This window comes from Triturus cristatus, chromosome 3_1 (assembly GCF_964204655.1).
Source record: "Triturus cristatus chromosome 3_1, aTriCri1.1, whole genome shotgun sequence".
NCBI classification, from domain to species: domain Eukaryota; kingdom Metazoa; phylum Chordata; class Amphibia; order Caudata; family Salamandridae; genus Triturus; species Triturus cristatus.
In genome coordinates this window covers 397,824,757-397,844,980 of record NC_140583.1, presented here as the reverse complement: position 1 = coordinate 397,844,980, position 20,224 = coordinate 397,824,757, and the positions used below count along the sequence as shown (strand labels likewise).

Here is a 20,224-nt window from a genome sequence, read left to right as displayed (position 1 = left end):
TTGAAGAGGACAGCAGGCCCACCACTCCCGCAATCTGACGGAGAGAGGTCCTCACCTTCGCCAACTTTTTCCGCACCTTGTGTCGGATCTTGGCTATCTTCCTTGATGGAAGGCTCGGCATGGCTGCTCACCAATCGATTCGAAACCCTAAGAAGGTTGTTGTGCGTGCAGGGCGTAAACTGGACTTCGCCTGGTTGATTACAAAACCAGAGACTCCAAGAGATGGATCACCAGCTGAAGGTGGTGCGATAGTGCTCTTGGGCACTGGTCCATCAAAAGTATGTCGTCTAGTTAGACTATCATTTGTATCCCTGAAGCTCTGAGGCATTCTATCATCGTTTCAGAACCTTGATGAAGCACCAAGGAGCTGACGACAGGTCAAAGGGTAGAGAGGTGAACTCGAATGTTTGGCCCTGCCTTTGGAATTGGAGGAAACGGCGATGTGGGGATAAATTGGTACGGTGAGATGAGCATCTTTTTGGTCCAATCGGACTATCCATTCGTGGGGACGGAGAATGTTGCGAAGGAGGTGGATACCCTCCATCTTGAAGTGGCGTTAAACCAACCACTGGTTGAGCTCACGGAGATTGATCACAGGACGCTGCCCACCATCCTGTTTCTGGACCTGGAACAGATTGCTCAGAAACCGTACTGGGTGGGGTTGAGTAGGACACACTGCCCCTTTTTCCTGAAGCTCCTGAATCTCCTACTGGATCAAAGATGCCTTCTGCCCGGAGAAAGGGATGGGATGGGATGGGTTGGGGGGTGGGGGGAGGTCTCGGTTGGAAGGGGGAGCCATAGAACTCTATGTGGAACCCCTGAATGGTTTGGCGCACCCAGGTGTCCGACGTGAGCGCTCGCCAGTTGTCTGCGAAAAGTGCCAGATGACCCCCTCCCCCCGTTGGGTACAAGAAGTAAAAGAAAGACTCACTATTAGAATTGGAGGCGGCTACCCCGCCGCGTGGTCTAATACGCTGGCCTCTGGGTCGGGAACATTCTTTGGTGGGGTAAAACCCTTTGAAACGGGGGGGGGAGGGGGGTTCAGCCTCCCACCGTGAATTAATGGACTCACAATAGGATTCCCCAAGCCCTCCCCAGCAGGGAGGGAAGCAGCAGACCAAATCGCCCTTACAGTACTTATTGGGCTCTCAGAATGCAGCCTGGGCGGTCTGCCCGGTAAGCTGAGGTTTCACTCCTGCCAAAGCCTTACCCAGAGGGGTGCCTTACCCAGAGGGGTGTTATGGCTCCAGGCTGGCTGGGCCGAAATTGATTCACACACTGCGGGCGGAGGCGCTCCGCGGGCCGTAGTTCCCTACTAGCACTGACGCTCTCTCCGACCGCGCGCGTCAGAAGCAGATAGAGCGTCTATGCTAGAGACGCATATAGTGCGTGCACCGTATCGTGGTCAAAGGACCGCCGCGCACTCAGGCCCCCAACCCTACGAAGAGGGCTCAACACTCGTACACAGTAGCGGCCGCAAAAGGAGCTTCGAAGCGTTCCAGCGGCCACAGAGAAGAAAGAGGTGTGTGCACCTCGTTGTGAAGAAAAACTAAAGTTATTTACAACGCGATGTATCACACTATTAAACCAGAGAGGGTAGAAAAAGACCGAAGTCCTATACTCAACTTGCACGTCTGTGAGCAGCGAGAAAAGAGGGCTATTCACAGAGGACTAGGAGGAGTGTACCCCATGCTAATACCTGATTGAATGTGGACTGCTAACTGTTTTGACTTCATTGTTTCCTAAGAGTTTATGGGAAATCAAGTTTGTTCTGGTGTTTAATGTTGAATCTGACATGGCTGCTGAGCAATAAAAAGAAGAAAAGATAGCATAATCCTCGCCTGCGGGTCCTGACATAGAATTCTATATATTCTTGCAATGCCTTCGAAAGGATTGTTAGAATTTGAGCAATGGTGAACTTTTTGGAAATTGACACTGTTTTGTGAACTCTTCAGTCATTCTGTTAGGCTAATTTCATTAGGAGACTGTTGGTGGCAAAACACTGTTGTATCTGTTCTCCTAAATCTTATACTTTTCCTATACTAGTGGTGTAGGAGTTGCCCAGAATACTAGTTTACTGCTCGGTAACCAGGCAGCGAGTTGGGCACCACGCTTGTGCACTTGATTTTCTATAAACGGCGCTGCCCCAGAAGTAGGCAAGTGACCATCGATGCAAACTTTTTCAGCAAAAAGTTCCAGTGCAACATGACCTGGTCACATTGAGCTGCAGATGGAGTCTGAGGAACATACTGTATCTGGGTCTAGGACCCCAACGAAACAAGCTGTAAATCTAGAACTTTCCATTGGCTGGGTTGTTTGGAGGAACCAGTATGAATGGAGTCTTGTTTAATGATTGCCCTGAGGGCTGGCATCTAATCGCCCTTTGCTTTGCAAAACATTGCTTCATGTACTTGTTGTTCTGTGATTAAAATACGTTGTGAGCATTTTTACATATTCCACAGTGTATGCAAATGTGTGCAGACTGCTTTGCACAGTAGTTCCAACATATTTATTTTGTTAGTAATTTAATGTTGGTGCAGGAAAGTATAGTGTTTTGTTTCTTTTATTATTTTCTTTTGCTGCTCTAGCTTTTATTTTTCTTACCTTGTCATGCGACCTAACGCATCGGATCATTTGACGTACATTTGGTTGCAATGAATTGGGTCCAAACCTCTGACTGTGCAAAATCGAAAGCCTGTGTACTAGATGCGTATTTGGTGGCACACATGCTTAGTTTATATATAGTCTCTTTTTAATAAAATTAGCTGTTGCTCCTTTCTTCTGCTTATGTTCCATTAGTGGGAATGGTTGAGGGTGGCTCATATAGGGAGGTTTGGGTACACAAAATAGAGATGGTAGCTCCAAGTGAGTTGATTATCAACTTCTCTTCCTGACCTGAGTCCGAGCATAGGCATCAGACTGGGTGTCCCCCATTTTGAATACATTCCCCGTTCTACCTAATTATTAGGACGTGTTTAAATTCACACACAGATCTGACTTTGTTAGAGTGAACCTTAACAATCTGTTCGCCACTGTTGAATTTGTAAAAGAGTAAATGCCATTGCCCAGGGCTCTGCTCAGAAGCCCGCTGCTAGTACAATTAAATGTGGGCACCCAATACCAAGGCTGTGTAGTCCCAAATTCACCTCATGTCTCTTTATTCCACTACCAGACACTACCTGCCTCTTTGTCCCACTCTTGCAGGTTCCTGCTTTCTCTTTGCTTTATTTGTTTTTCTTCCACAATATTAATGCTTCGTTCCGTCTCTGCCTCTCGTGAGGAAAAATAATTGCGCATCTCCAGCAGCAATCACTGGCTCAAATTAAGAGTTGCGGTGCTTGCAAAGCAGCCACACCTGTTGGGAAGTCATATTTGCCCAAAGTTCTGGTGGCCTCTGTCTGGAAAGTAACAACATTGTTGAATGTCATTAATCACAGTTTGGTTCTTTTGTAGGTAAAACCTTCATCCCTAAGAAGAAAACTGTTGAACTGCACACAGAAGAGAAGATTGCCCTTGATCCGGAACTGGAAGAAGCTTTGACGAGCGCCAGTGACACCGAACTCTGTGACCTTGCAGGTTAGTTCTGGAAGGACGTGGGAATACATATTCATTTATGCACCAACTGCAGTCTTGTTGTTTTACCTGAAGCAGCTTTTGCTCGTTATTGCTGTTGGAGTTAATGACCCTCTTCACCGTTTTTTTGCATAATTTCGGCAGCCTCCTAACTGCTAACATATGCAGTTACACGAGTTGGAATTCCCGCTCTGTAAGTAAAGAGCTGAGCTGCTCCAAAATCGCTTCAGTAACAGTATTGTGATATTTCCTTCAGTTAATCTGTGATTGTGTGACCTGCTGCTCCTTCGGTCTCAGCGTTCAGCGCCCTCACAAAGTTCTCTATGAATCTTCACGTATGTGCCCATTATCTTTCTGTTTAATGGGTGCTTCATCAACAAGCATGAAAAGTAATTACGCATTGGACATTACTCTTTATTTTATTTTTTTGCTTTGTAAATTGTCTCATTCTTCTTTCTTGAGTCTTTTTTTTTTTTTTTTTTTTTTTTTGTAGTCCAACTGCATTTTTCTCTCCCGTTTTTGCTTTTATCATTGGAGATTATATAGACCCTCTCTGTGAGACACTCCTTTCTTTCTTTCTTTCTTTCTTTCTTTCTTTCTTTCTTTCTTTCTTTCTTTCTTTCTTTCTTTCTTTCTTTCTCAGGCCTTGACCTCTTGTGGACTGTTTTTCCTCATATCTTGGTTTCTTACCATTTAACTATTCGTGTGCCCTTATCCCAATCTCTCCTGTCACAGCCCGCTATCTGCAGCTCCTTTCCTTCTGGACCTCTTCACCCATTCCTTATTTGCTTCTTTTACTCTTTCCTCAGTGGTTTCTGCTTCTTCCCACTTCTCTGAATGACACATTTTCATTGTCCGTTCTCTTCTCCACACTGTTCCTTCTGTTTCCCTGGCCCCATGCCATACTTTCTTCTGCACTTTACCCATCAGCCCTCTTTTAGTTCGTTATTATTTTCACTAATTCCTTGTCCTTCTATTCCACTTGTATTCAGTTCACTGCATTATCTTCACTTTCTTTTCTATTTATTTCATTCTTTGCTGTCTGTTTTCTACGTGTTCGTTCATATATATATTTTTTTGTATCATTTATTACTTTGAGTTTGACGCTCAAGGTATACTATTTAAAGTAGTTGCTGGTTGTCTGTAGCCTGGTTTGGTAGTTTGACCCGGGTTCTCTAATGCTTCCCTTCATGGTTCCATTTCCAGTAATTCTGAATCCAGTCTGTTAACCTGGCATTACTGTTTGCCTCGTATCACCTTCATGAATGGCCTCGGCAGGGAGGCCAAGGATCAACTAATCACAAAAAATGAATTTCCATCTAGTTTATACCATGGCAGGTTTAAAGCATTATTGTAAGCTCGTGGATGTTTTGAAATTAATGATTAATTTATCAGCGGTCTTCTTTGGGATGTGTGGAGAGGTTGCTGTCACACATCTTTTCCTAGCACTTTCTCATGAAAGTAGTATGTTTAATCACACAATTCAGAAAGATAGCTCAGTGGTTTATAAATATCCAGGGCTAGTGTTTGTTTTGAGAAAACTCCAGGCTTTCATGGGCTTGGACACTTGGCTCCTCTGAAAAGATCATTTGGAAAGGTTGATGTGTTTGTACAATCAATCTTGTAAACTAAGGTTCCAGAGTTATTTTTTTTTCTAGCACAAGACACGCATTTCAAGAGCAGGGAGATAATCTACTTGGCTTACAGTGCTCATGAAGCAATGGCATACAGTGTTTGGCTCCGACTTTTTGTGGCGCCCACCAGCAATGCAGCTTGTGCTTTAATCAGATCATGCAAGCAACATAGGACCCAGAAACGGAATATTTTCATTCATTCTTTTTTTTATTCATGTGTTATTCACTTGTATTGGTAAAACTGGGTAAAATCAGGTGACTGTACCACTTACAAAATAGGTAAACCTGCTAAATTCATTAGAATTAATGATTTTAGAAAGAAGTGAAGAGTAAGTAATGTCCAAAGAAAGAGTACTAAAGCCAATAAGTCTCGCCTATTAGACCTATTGGTTTTGTCAGTGAATTTCTAGCCATGCTGTACAGCAGTGCAGTGGATTGTGCATGCGGCATGCGGCAACATGGAGGCCTCTCCCGGGGCACAGCCATTGTGTGAGGTGATGGCTTTGAAAGCAGTAAGCAATAGTGCTGGCTCCAAGCAGTACCCAAAGCATCAGCTCAATGGAGTACAAGGTCTCTGCTCCTAACTGTCCATCAGCCTTTTCTGAAGCAGTATTTGGGAATAGACAAAATGGCAGACCCTGCCTAGAAACTGTCGACTTGAATAGAAACTGCAGTCCCTCCCCTCGCTCCTACCATCTACCAAAGTATTGTGCTCAGGGAGAACTATTCGGCAGTCTATTGCTAACAAGGTCCTCATTGAATTTCTAACAGCAATCCTGTTTGTCTTTCATCACCAGACACAGCAATGAGGTATACACTTCTTCTATTTGGAAAATCTGTCTCCATTCTTCATTTTGTGCTATACTTACCGGGAGCACACCGTCCTGCTACCACAAAGGGGCTACATACTTACCTCACATACATGCACTACACACACACACACACACTCTCTCTCTAACTCTCTCTCTAACTCTCTCTCTAACTCTCTCTCTCACTCTCACTCTCACTCTCACTCTCTCTCACACTCTCACTCACCCTCTCACTCACTCTTCCCCCACCCCCCCTCCCCCCCCCCCCCAAGATTCTCGGGCTCACAGACCAGACAGCTGTCTGGTCTCACTAAACAATCGTAAAACATGGTGAGTGGCACCCAGGGCAGTGACGTGTGCAATACATCCACACTACAGTTTTGGCTGATTGTTGAAGACATTTGAACTGTGCTAATTCTCCATTATGGGGTATGTGTCCTTACTGCGGTTCGTCCTACTCCTCAAAAGACATGGGCTCTGTGGCCCAGTCCACAGTAGTCCACTGCTCAGTAAGAGGGTACTCGTTGTGCCCCCCACGTCACTTAACAAGTTCTGGACCTCAGATTATCAAGGACAGGCCTAGGCCTCTGCACACCAGTTATATTAGCATAGTGTTAAGGCCAAAGTAAAAATTAAGAATTTCGGTTACACAGGAGGCCTGGCACGAAGGATGGTGGTACACACCTATTTATCATGTAGGGGACATACCCGTCCCAACAGAGGCAATTTCATGTTTTTGCTTTTAAATTGGTATTTATGGTAAAGCGTTTGATTTTTCATGATGGCACTAAAAATTATTATAGTTTCAATGCCTGTCTAACAAGACAGGCATTGAAGAAAGATAGAAAATTCATTCTGTGAACTCAGATATTGTCAGGTAAATGTTCAAAGGCTTCCTAATAAACAGATTCTCAGTTCAGTTAAAAAAGCTTATGATTTTATTTAAAATCAAATAATAAGTACAAATAGTGCATTTTTCATAAATGTATAAATAGCATTCCAGGAATCGTAGTAAAGTGCATACATAATGTACAAGATGACCAACAAGCAGTTTAAAAGTGTGAAATGCATAGGAATGAAAAGCATCAACACAAGAGATGCACCTTTTCCCACCAGAATTTAAGGATGAACCTATGCAGGAAGATCAGATGGAAGGGACGTAGGGCCTTAAATCACATAAATAACTAGATTAATATACAGAAGAAAAATATTATTAAACAGTTATCTTTCCATAGATTTCAGTGTTTTAACTGCTGCTTTGAGGAAGCAGCAAACTTTAAAACACCTCCGAGTTATCTAAAGGTTGCAGCTAAAGTAGCGATATCCTACACTGCCTGGACACTAAGTGCTTTAAAAAGTGTTTTAAATATAAGTCGGAATACAGCCTAAGATATTTACAAAATTCATAAAATGTAGTAAAGACCGGGAGGACGCATTATCGTATGGACAAGCCGGCAGACTACTACTAAACGTACTAGGCCCAAGAGGGAAACTTAATAGTTGTCACACTGTCCCAGCCCTAAACGGGCAAGGAGGGACATTTCCCACCTAGTAAGAGGGAGATCTAAATACAGGACTGTGGCACTAATCGCCGAGTTGAATATAATTCTTAATAAAAGACCTCACTATTTCATCCCTTAGCCTCCTTGTCTGGCTAAACTTCAGAAAACTGGGCTTAACCAGCTGTTTATCTTTCTTACAAAGAGACACCGGTGTGTCAACGAATTCCGGCAAGCCTATCTTAGTTAAAGAATCCTTCACATAAGCGCGCCACAATACCCTAAGCACATATTCCCAGGATAAGCAGTCCTGGATTAGGTCTCTATTCAGGCCTGCTTCCTGCAAAGTCCATATTGATGGCCTGAGCATCAAAGGTGCCAGGCGCACTAGAGCCGAGACGCACCTAAATGACAGCTCTGTATGCAGGATATTGTGTGAGCTGGCTGTTGGAACTGGAAGGAGTCATGTATAGTCACAAGTTTCCTCATATTTGAGCGATTATATGTTAGAATAACCCCAAACACCTGCTCCGTATTAAACAAGTGGGACGCACTGAACTTTATTGATTGTGAGTACGTTAAGGATGGCTCCTGTTGATTTAGACATTTTCAAACATTTCGAATCCGAGTATGCTATGTACCGGAGGAGTCGTAAAAAACTCTGCCAATGGATACATTCAAAATGTCAGTTTCACCCCAGCCACAAGCCATAATATGAGACATGCTAAAATTAGTAACTAAATCCAGTTCACCCATAAATGATACAAAGGAACCTACCAGTTTACAAAGAGCGTTTGGTGTGCGGGCCAAAGTACTGTGTCATCTGCGTATAATGAAGCTGAGACTGGGCTGGGTTAGACAGTGGAAAATATTGTTTAATATAAAGAGTAACCAATTATGTGGCCAAGGGACAACTTTAGCAAACTCTCCTGGAGAGATCAAAAGGACAGGCATAACGGGCTCTGGCTGCTAAGTTAACAGGAAAGGTGTGGAACAAAAACTGACCAATGAATCGTCTACCCCCATATTCAACTGGAGGAACCATAACTTGGTACGATCGGCACAATCAAAGGCAGTGGATAGGTCCATAAAGGCTAGGTACAAAGTTCAGCAGTGCCTGGAGATTTTATACTTGAACAGGATGAGATGCAAATTTAAACACTGCTCCACTGTGCCAAGCCCTGACCTGAAACCACCCTAACAGGGGTTTAAGGTTTTTTTTTTCTTTAGAACAAAGTCTGGTAGTGAAAAACAGAACCCTGCCTAAGATCTTCACAGTGCTGGGAATTCGAGAAATGCGTCTATAGCTCCTGGGAGTGTTTGGGTCACCCATCTCGAAAATCGGGACAATCACTGAGCGTGACCATGAACTTGGTAGCCTCTTGATCAAAAATATATTAAACACATTGGCGAGCAAAGGAACACAAATCTCGGGTTCACACTTAATCAAATCAATGGTCATACCATCAGACCCTGGACCTTACTTAATAGCAAAGGTGACTTCTGCTAAGGTGAGTGACAAATGTGTAGCATCATCCACCCTTCTCATTGATAGCTGGGTTTGCCTTTCATCCTAACTTGCTTGATAAATGGACTGAAAATGGAGAAACCCACTCACTGCAGGCGAAGCTGCACTGCAGCATGTGTAGATTGGCAGCCTTGTGACTAAATCTTTTAACTGTATTCCAAAACGTTTTTCTATTCTTATTGACACTGCAACCTCCAGCTGTTCCCAGTCTGCCCTTAACAGTTCCTGGCTTCTCTTTTTTAACATACGTGTATAGTATTTATGTGCATTATTAACCTTGGCCTGGGTCCTGAGCTTAACCACCAAAACCTTCCTAGGGTTGCGGTTAGAACGGTGCATTCAGAATTAAAGCATATAGGCCGCTCAGGAGTAGTCCCCACATGCTTTATTAAGCTATCTTTGATGCATAAATTAAGCTGAGATATCTCTCACACCCTCTTCTGCCTCCAGGAACCTCTGACAAGCAGACAAGGAAAATATTACCTATGAGAGCAGCTAGAAAAGGCTCTGGTGCCCACAGGAACCAACAAAACCTGTGGCCATCCTTTGAAGAAGATTGAGGCGGCAGCCGCCCTTTGTGGGGTGAGGGGACCTCTTGTTGTATTGGAAAAAATCCCTACTACCAGCAGGGCCTTATGATCGCCCCAATTAGCTTGTAGGGATAGCCCTCCATGAAAATAGATGACAAATTAACTTTGTAAAAAATATAAGCTATCATTGTGGGGTGACCTAGCGGCACGGGGATCTCCTTTGTCAAAAAGTTGACGAAGAATAATAATAAGGTCGCTCGCTGCTATATAAGATACTAACTCAGAACCTCTACAGTCTGATCCTTTAACGTAGTCGATTACGGTCTCAGCCCCCAAGCCGTCAGTACTAAATCTTAGCTTACCATTAAAGTCACCATATATAGTGTAATTTGATTGAGCCGCCCTCCCGTAACTTGAGACCTTGAGTTTCTCTACAAAGGAAAATAGTTTGGGAACATAACTATAAACTGCATTAGACAAATCATCATAAAAATGAATCAATTAAAAATAAAAGGAACTGACGAAATCCTTAATTAACGCAACCTGGAAGGCAGAACAAAGAGTACCCAGTTCAATCGCTGATTATGTTCAGTGATAAATTAATCCAAATTGAGAGACTGCCCTTAGCACAACCATAAGGAGAAGGAATGGCAGCAACTGAAAAGCATACAAAACCATCACACGATGGAGGGCAAAACGGCTAATGATCGCTTTCCAGTCTGGATTACCATCTCTTGGAACTAATACCTGCAGTGTTCCAACGGATCAATTAGGAGGAGGATGCAGGCGCACAGGAGCGCCTCTCAAGGCAGGATGACTTGTCAGTAAAGATGTGGAATGAATAACCGGCTCAACTGAGTCCACAAGAGGAGGAATAGTCAACTTGGCAACAACTTGATAGAACTTCATAATGATTAGTTAATGTGACCTCCATTAATATACTCATTGTACCAGCAGCCTCATCCGTGGCAGCCTCAAAAGTGGGCTTCAGATTGGAATTACAACCATTGCCTTAAAAAGTTTGTCAAAAGTAGGCAGCAATCCAATTATTGTCTTGAATTGTTTTACGCATACACCTGTGGTAGTGACTGTAAATATATAATGCATGTCGATGTGTTCAAATGAAATGGCGTCCAAGGATCACTAATGGTAGCAAATAAAGAGTTGGGAGAGAGAATGAGGGCTGGCATTTTATTAACTTGGAAATGTTATTCCTTTCCCTGGAGCAGAACAGTGAAAAATTAAAATGTTTTTTCTGCAATCTTGTTTCAAGATTTGCGAATGGGGCAGTTTGTACTGTTCAGTTGCATTAAAATTCAACCATGATTTGGAGCAGTGCCCATGCGTTGGCTGGTGAGAACAAGTTTGAAAATAAAATACAGTATGGATTTCATGATTACGTTTTCAAGATCTATAATCCCAAAAAAGAAGCTTGTTTTATAAATGTGTATTTATATAACCAGTCATAGCCAAAAGGCATCACGGTGCTGTAGAGTGCCAAAAGCAACAGCACAGTCTAAGAATATTGTAGTTGAAACTGGGTTCTGAGAGTGGAAGTGGAAGTGGAATCTTGCTTCGTTGTGGTGTAGTGTTTTTCAAAAGAGGTGTGTCTTTAGCCCTTTCCCAAATAGGAGCAGGATGAGGGTGATCCTAATGGATACACAGATGTTGGTCCAAATCTTAATTTCACAAGAGGAGGCCTTTTGCCTTTTCCTACACTTCATTGCCAGTCTGAATGTGTCCTCTGTTATCTTCTGCGATTGTGCCCTGTCTGGGAGTGGGCTCAAAACTGGCAGAGGTAGTGAGCTTGTTAGCCAGATAGGTAGGGGTGCTGCTTCTGAAGGCTTTGTTGGTAATGCAGCTGATTTTGCAGATGGTGCTGGTCGGCAAGGCGAGGTAGTTGCGTTTCATCCGGTTGGGGGTGACGTGACTTGTTTATGAGATGCATCTAAGCTTTATAATGTAATAGTGCAATAAAAGTACTTTCAGAAAACTGCACCTATTGAAGAGCATGATCAAGACCAAGTAAGTCAAAGACTGAGATGAAAGTGCATGTGAAATGTTACCAACAATAGTTGTTAAACTCTCAATTTAATGATTGATATTCTAATAATGCTTTCTATTTTTGCAGCTATTCTTGGAATGCATAATTTATTAGCTAATGCACAGTTTTCAAGCAATGTCAGCAGCAGTAATGGTCTCAGCAAAGAAGGTTATTCTGGTGAGTATTGACTTATACATTTAACTGAAGCTCAATATTCTGGGATGACATGACCTCTTATTTCAGAAGTACATGAATGGATCTTTAGTTAAGTAATGCTGGTAATTCGTTACATGTACCCCCTCCAAATTTGTGCAATCACATTTTTAATCTTAAATGTCTGACTTTACCCAGGAGATATCAAATCAGGAGCTCTGCTCCAGCCCTACTGCAATCACTTTGTAAATCTTGGTTATTTTGAATAAGTATGACCAAGAAAACCACCCTATACAGAACTACCCGATATTCCTTGTGTGCTAAGCGTGTATAATTGCACTGCAATCAATGGAGAATCATAGGGAGAAAATAAAGAGACACCAAGGTGACTAAACTCAGAGTGGACTGTGCGGGTTAGCAAAACATTTCACCAGGTAGGAGTGGTTGAATCTCAGGTGAGCTTCTGCGCATAAGCCTTTCCACAGGCAAAAATACCCAAGGATGTAGGAAGAACCACCAGCAGCCAAGAGCGGAATTTATGGAAAGGAAGACTATAGCAAGCTTCGGCATGCAAGTGGAGAAGCATGGGCCTATTCAGGTCATGCCAGTATGAAAGTGGATTATCTGGGACTGAGGTGCTCATGAGATAAGGGGACGGCTGGCAAATTCTGAAACCCCAGCGCTTTAGTTTTGGGGGAGCACCTTTCTGCCTTTCTCTTCCCAGGTGGGTAGATTTCCAGAAATATTTAGTGGCTAAGGAGCCTTCCAATTGGATGGTAGTTTATCTCATATTGAGAGTCTAGGCTTCCATTGAGTTGTCTTGGTGCAAAGTTGTGCTTTTGATGTTCAGCACTCAATCACCCATTAACAAGGTTCACACAAAACAAAAATAAAGTTATAACTGGAAACTCATGTTTGCACTGGAAAGGACGTGGAGTACAACTTCCGTTTGGAACATTGGAATAGACGGGAGGATCCATCTACCACTGACGACGGTCAGCCTGCAGTAAGACCCACAGTCATATGTAGCAGTGCACACATTGTCCTTAGGACACCACCACCCAGTCATTCCATCTTTGAAGGACATGCATTTATCTGTGCACATGCCCACAGGGTAGGCAAACACCACAGGTAATGGGTAGCGAGAGGTAATGAGAGAGGCGTGGCTACTCTCCCCCGCTGGGGTGTACGATACAGTGTGGGACTTTGTACTGGAATATATTTTCTTATTTAAATAATTGCATGTATAGTGATCCCAAAAGGAATGTAGTGATCCCAAAGACCATCCTGGCACTACCAAGGTAATATTTGGAGGAGGGGCTTATGAGTAGCTTTAAACAGGTTCAAAAGTAAGCTTAGAATCCCAGCTACGAAGGACAAGTAAAGATTCAAGTTTTAATTATTCTCATACGTTTCTAATAAAGCACAAACATTGGTTCTCTGCCTTGGCTGTTTAAGACATTTCATGGCCACCAGCTTAGCCTGTAGATTTTTGATACCTCCGGGGAGCAATGCTGGAGCTTAGTTCCGGTACCATTTCTGTAAGAACATATATCCTTGACATTGCACTCCTCTTTGACAACTGTTAGCATTTAGACAGAATCCATTTTGAAAAGGGAAGCCATTCCAATTCCAAGAGGTGATGTGAAACAGAACCACATCTTTAAGATTCATAATTAATCTGGTAGACATGTCTTCAATTAGCTGCATCGTCTGGAGAAGGTAATGCAGGAAACTGATATTAAGGCGATCCAGACATGAGGTAAACATTGCCTGGGCAATGGTCTTTCTAGAATCCTTAGGCATGGAGGACAAAACTTTAATAACGCTCATTAGGGTTGCATAACAGCCCGCTTTCAAGTTGCTTAGCTGTGGCTTAGACAATAGATTACCATCAAATATCAAACATGTATTACTGACTGATTGCACAGGACAATACATGGTGCCCATTGAATCAAGCCACCATCCATCTGACCAACTGCTAGGCCATCCTCCACCACCATAATCTGGATTTCATTGATATTTGTTTGACGCTAACTGTACATCATGCAGTCTGCTATTGCTACCATAAGAGTGAAGCCTCTATTGAATTGAGTCGCCTGGTTCCTGTATATAATAAGGTAGCTGTTAGTCAATGACATGCCACTCAAAGTAAATCCGAAATATGAATCAGTGGTTCGATTGAGTGTTTGAGGTACGCTGCACTCCAGATATGTACATCATCACATGTGAGGACTGCAAAGAACTTCCTGTGTTCACCATCTAAGAAAGAACCAAACCAGCTGAGTGCCTTGACACTTATCTCGATGTTCTGCTGTCTGTGAATAGGTATGGAATGGAAGAACCTATCAACTGGGGCAGTCCACTTCCAAGCCACCCCATGGGCAAATGATTGTAGCAGATCTGACAAGTTGCTGTAAAAATGTGCCACAGTTCAAAACTAAATGCATACAATTAAACCTAGTTGTTGGTCTTGAGTATAAAAGTATAAAAGAAAAAACTCAAATTGGTTGTAGAAATGTTTTTGATTCCATAGGAGAAAACAAAGCTGTACAGTTAGCAACGTTGTTTCTAAAAAAGTCTTTGCTTTTTAAATCGTAACTTAGTTACTGCCTTCCCACTCCAAAGGTATTAAAAATGATGGCGGGATATGGTCATTGGCCCTCATGGAGCAAGGTCAGTAGTTCAGTTGCTTGTCGGTGTTGATTTCTCAGTTTTTCTGTTGTCCTCTACTCTTCAAAGTAGCATTGAACAAGGTAGTGAACTGAATAGGATTTACACAATGTAATTCACTGTGTGAACTTTCCACACCATTCTCTTTAACTTAATCTAGTCATCATTGCCTACTGTATTTTCAAGCAAGTCGGCTAACCAGGATTTCATTCACTTGTAACAGAATATTTAGAAAGACTTGGCTTATTTCTCAAACATTGACGGTATCTAGGGTTTTTGAAATGCATAAAGTATGTTGCTTCCCAACTACATCCAAGCATGTTTGAGTCACCTGATCCATGGCATGTCGAGTTTATTTTTAAAAAAAATTATTTTCATTTTGTAAAACAACCAGACAGCATTTAATGATTTGACAGTTACTGGTGAGGTACAAAAAAAGAAATGGCTGTCATTAAAGGTCTACAGTGATCCTGCCATGACCAAGGAGGACCACACAGTGCTAGGAAATGCTTGCAGTAGTAAAATGGGCATGATCATTACATAAATGCAAGTGTCCATGTTGGATATCTCACGAGGTCCAGTGGACGGATATCCAGTCCAGCCGTGCCACACACTGGCTCAATCAGTGAATGCTGCCTTACCCGAGAACCATCCCTCACACAACCACAGCCAGTCTGAATGTTTAAGTTTCCACCATGGATGTTCATAATATGTACAGCTGTCAGATTAATGGTTCATTGTGAAGCCCATTTATACATGCTTATGGGTTGTATAGAAATGCCTGATGCAAGTATAGGTAGAAAGACATTTTAGTTTGCCTGATATTTACCTGTTTTGTCGGAATTGTCCATTGAGGAAACAATTGGATGGTGTCGCTTTCTTGAAATATGTTGTGTCCATTGCATTTGTTTGTTTTTAATTCTTAGTGTGTGCTTGCTTTCATTCAAAAGTTGTGAGTCAGTTATGTTTAGTGACTCTGCCATTTTGTTTCCTTAGGATAGACAGACCGAAACTCATTACTCTGGCAAGGGATATAGTAGAGTACCAGTTTTTAGGCCTCAGCTAGACACCGCATGCACAGTCATTTATTGAATATGTGGGCTTCAGCCCGCCCAAAGGCTTCCTATTTGCTGAATCTATTGTCCCTCTCATATTCTTTGTCCCCGTTTGTCCATGACCTGCATGCGTCATGCCTCTTCCTGTGTTTAGCCCTCACCAACAGCATGGACCAATTACTCCTATCCATCCACTTTCCCCATTTTAGCAACTGTTGTAGAAACTACTTTTTTAGGTCTCGCCTAGCGTTGCAGCGTGCATGTTTTGCTCGCTCTGCGAGGCTTCTTGTAATCTGGATATTTAGGAAGTGGAGTTTAAGCTCCGCCTATTATCCTGATTGGTTTGCGTCACCGTTTACGCTAAATGCTGGCTTCCTATTGCAAATTAGGCTTTTTGGTTACTGCCCTGTCTACTTTTCCGACGGCCCATCTGGACTTGATTGTTTACTTGCGGCGTTAGACGGTCTCCTTCAATTAGTTGGTAGGCACTTTCTTTGTCATTCGTCCACGAAGCGCGATGCTGCAGCGCTATGCCCTCTAAATTGTATGTTTTTTTTTTTTATTTCTTTAATGAGCGCGGCGCCCACTAGGGACACCGTACTCACTTTATTTATTTATATTTTCACGGCGTCCACTTCAGGGACACTGCGCTCTTTGTGTTTTTTTTGTTGTTTTTTTTTACTTTAAAACTGAGCGTGGCGTCGCTTCAAGGACACCACGCTCGGTTTATTGATATATTTCTTAACTTTAGCACGGAGTGCAGTGCCCACTTCAAGGACACGGCGCTCAGTGTTAAAGTTAAAAAAAAGAAACGAGCGCAGTGTTCTTCAAGCGGCGCTACGCTCCGTTTTAAACTTAAGCATTTGCAATGTAATTGGACCTATTGCATTGCAAATGCTTGTTGCAGTAAGTGACGAGGGGGAGAGTCTGGCGCAAGCTCCGTGTGTAAACAGACTCGGGGCACTGCCTGTGGGTGCGCGGGGTTGCACCGAACCGGGCGGAGCTGCCGCGTGCAGGGCTGGGCCCTGAGGGGATTGGACCGCTCCTGCACCTGGCCTGGTTGCTTCAGGCCCTCGCACTGCTGCCTGCAAAGATGGAAATCCCCCCCGTCTCACTACCCGGCCACTCGTGCAGCATCCCTATTGGCAAACGACATCAACTACCGGCAGGGGGCACCACACCGCGTTTACCAGCCAGACTGGGTAACGAAAGCCAGTAGAGAGGTGAGTGGAGGACGGTACTGCAGAGAATCTGTAACAGCCAGCGTCTTCTGAGGCGGTTAGAGTAGCGGAGGGAAGAGGTGATTAGGGTGTTGTGTATGTCCTCAGGCATTTGGCGAACTCTGCGCTGCACATCACAAGGCAGTTACACCGATCCCTTGCATTATATTAACTGTCTCGTGCTGGAATCCGGTGGCTTATTGCATCATATCCGGGTCCTACCAAAAGCTCTCCAATCCCGAGGTGAGGAGACCCTTGACCCTGCGCATGCATTGTGACCAAGTTTTCAGACTGCCTGTGTGTGACATTTCCATGTTATTCTGTGTGCTTATGAGTGACATTAGATGCTGTTTGTGTGACTTTATCACAAATTGAACAGAGTGGTCATGCCCATTAAGCAAAATAGATATCGCAAATTAACAAATCAGGGCACTGTAATGCTTTAAAATGGTCCTAAAACATCCTTAAGTGAAAGTGATCTCGGATAAAAAGTCAAGACTTAAGGAAGGTAAGTCACGCAAATTGTGACTGCTGGCCAGCTGTGTCATGGGCTTGCCCTTCCCCCAGCACCAACTACCTCTCATGGGTACTTAAAGTGGTACAAGCTCAAGACACACACATACATTCAGTTAGTGCAAATTGTTGTGTTTAGTTGTGTTGCTGCAAAATGTAAAAGCTGCACATTTATTATCGGCTAAATAATTGTAATCTGCTAGGTAAATAGCACAAAAGGAAGTGCATTGGCGTTAGCCAAATCACCATGAAACAAGTGCTAGCATAACGTCTTAATGTTCACATGACATTACCCTGTGACCATTTTTATTTTCTCGGTTAATTGCTGCCCTGCCAAGTGTCACACATTTGTGTCACAGTTTGCCAGTCTGGTGGGGATGTGGTGATCTAACCGATAATGCGTCATTCTAAAACTAAATGCATGGCACCTATCAGGGCTGTGCATGTGGTATACCCCGGAATCCCCTGTTTGGCTCACCAGGACATTATTTTTTTTTCACCAACCATATAAACATTAAGAAAGCTGCAATGTCTTTGACATAGCCGACAGGTTTTCAGTGTGCTTTGTGCAACATTTCAATGGTTGGCGTGTGCTTATGTGTGACATTTCAGTGTTTTGGAATGCGCTTGTGTGACATTTGATTGCCTAACGTGTGACACTTTGACTTACATTACAACATTACATCCTCGTCAGATCTCCACGTCACAGTCCTTAACATATGAGCGATAGCTCCTCCCCACAGAAATCCCTAGCGAAAAAACTCCCTTGGTCCCATCCCTACCCTCCAGGCCACTCCCACATCCTGTGGCAAATAACCCCTGACCTATTGAACCACATCCTGTTTAGGTCGAGTCTAGCGGCAGCGCGTATGCACTGCTCGCTCTACGAGGCATGCAGTAGTCGAGTATGCTGTGTAACCCTCGCCTTGTCTCCACCCATACTTTTCATTGTCTGGTGTCATTGTCCTTGGTAAAATGCTGGTTTCCAATACATTGAGGCTTGTTAGTCCCTCCTTGTTACCGCCTTGTCGCCATTTGTAACCGCCCCTGACGACTGGACCTTTTACTTGGATCGTTACATGGTCGACTTTATCTAGGGGGTCAGCACTATTTTGTTTATGGGCGTTTATGGGGACAATGGCGGATGCCATTTTATTGTATTTGACTCCTGAGCACAGTGCCCACTTTAGGGACACTGCGCTCAGTTTATTTATATATATTTAACTTTTATGTTGAGCGCAGCGTCCACTTCTGGGACACCGCATCAAGTACACGCTCAGTGTTAAAGTCAACAAAAAAAAACAAAAAAGAAACCTAGTGCGGTGTCCTTGAAGCGGCGCCGTGCTGTTTTAAACTTAGACAAGCATTTGCAATGCAATAGGTCTCGCATTCACGGGAGTTTAAGCTATTGGCATTGTAAAAGCCTTTTATTTATGTTTTTAAAAAAAAATAAAAAAATAGGCATTGTCATTTACAATGCCAATAGCTTAACCTCGCGTAAGTGCGAGACCTATTGCATTACAAATGCTTGTTCTTCCCTTAGGAGCACTTCACAGGAGCTCCGACAGCCCAGTATATCTAGTTCTTATGTCGTCACGTTTGCTGGGCATTCAAAGACCGAGCTCAGATGTCGCACTGTTTTCAGAGCGTGCCTCTTCCATGCCTCTAGCCCTCTACCCCCTCCCTCATCACTGCTTGTTTATTTGGCTAAGAGCACTTCCCTTCACACAAATGCTTGTGTTTTCGCTCCGAGTTCCAATTCTGTGAGAGGGTGTTTTGTTTTTAATTAATGTCCCGGTGTCCGTCCATCAATCTCCTCCCTCGTCGCTGCTTTCACTGCAACCATTTTCCAAGCTTTGCTCGTGCTCAGGCTGTTGGCTCGCCCTTATTTACCCATTTTAGCTGCAGCGCACTGTTTAGAGCCCCTATCTCTGCGGTTACTGGGCCAGGGCCGTGACATACTGGCTATCTATCTCCCCACTGGGTAGGTGGGCATCCCGATCGTTATCTGGACTAATCAGCCACTGGATCTACACTTGGTAGTTGAGTTTAGGCAAGCGTCATTCACTGCAGCACAGAGCATTATCATGCAAGAACTTGAGGAATTCTTTCCTTCTGGAGATATTTACCATCCGCACGCAGCTAAGGTTCTGGCTGGCCTGCTGCCTATTACATGGATTGATCACAATTTGATACGAGCCGCCTTATTTATGCGCCCGAAGTCCACGGAATTGCGTGATGTGTTTAGCGTCGACGCAGGGCTGGCACTGATTGGCCAAAACTTTAGCGAAACAAGATGCTAATCATGTGTATTTATTTTGCACTGGGCGCCACCAGGCCTGTGTGAACAAAACCGGGTGATCCTGGGCAGATACGCTCAGTGTAAAACCACTGCATGACCGCACTGTGCGATCCTGGGCAATTAACATATATCTGAGTACCTTCAGATACTGAGATCAGGATGCACAATGTACAAATCCTCCCGTGCATTGAATCTGCCCAACTAATATCTTGCTGCTTGCATGATAACAAAACCGGATGCAACACAAGAAATCCCTTTACCCTCGCATCACAAAAGCGTTCTCTCCAGAGCTGAGACGGGAATGGTTCTCCCTCCTGATTAACCCGTTTCCGATAACAATGCAGGAATCTTACTTTCAGAACTGCGCCTGTTTTCTCAAGAGACGGGAAGGGGGGAAGATGTGGGAGGGCTGTAGAGTGTTGCTGCTCGTTGCCCACTATGCAACAGGAACATTTATTGGCTCACAAACCTATGCTGTTTGGTTTGATATGATATAATAGACTATAATGTTGCTCTAGAATTATGTGGGCCAGCAAATGTCTACATGACGTCCATCCTGCGTCCTAGTTCACCAATGGTCGATGTCCAAATACTATCACTCTTAAGTACCGCTCAGTGCCGTGTTATAATGGGATGTATTAGTATCAAAGTTCCACATGGACTGATGGCGTTAAAGGCGAACCCTTCTATC

The 20,224-nt window shown here is 43.6% G+C and overlaps 1 protein-coding gene across 1 annotated transcript in view; it reads left to right on the top strand.

Annotated features, from left to right (window-relative positions):
* Positions 1–20,224, top strand: part of LOC146860319 (tropomodulin-3-like) — a 331,475-nt gene that overhangs the window by 244,136 nt on the left and 67,115 nt on the right. Inside the window, exons 4-5 of the mRNA XM_085644183.1 lie at positions 3,454–3,576; positions 11,705–11,794. Coding sequence (XP_085500309.1) covers positions 3,454–3,576; positions 11,705–11,794 — 213 coding nt within the window. The remainder of the gene's footprint in view (positions 1–3,453; positions 3,577–11,704; positions 11,795–20,224) is intronic.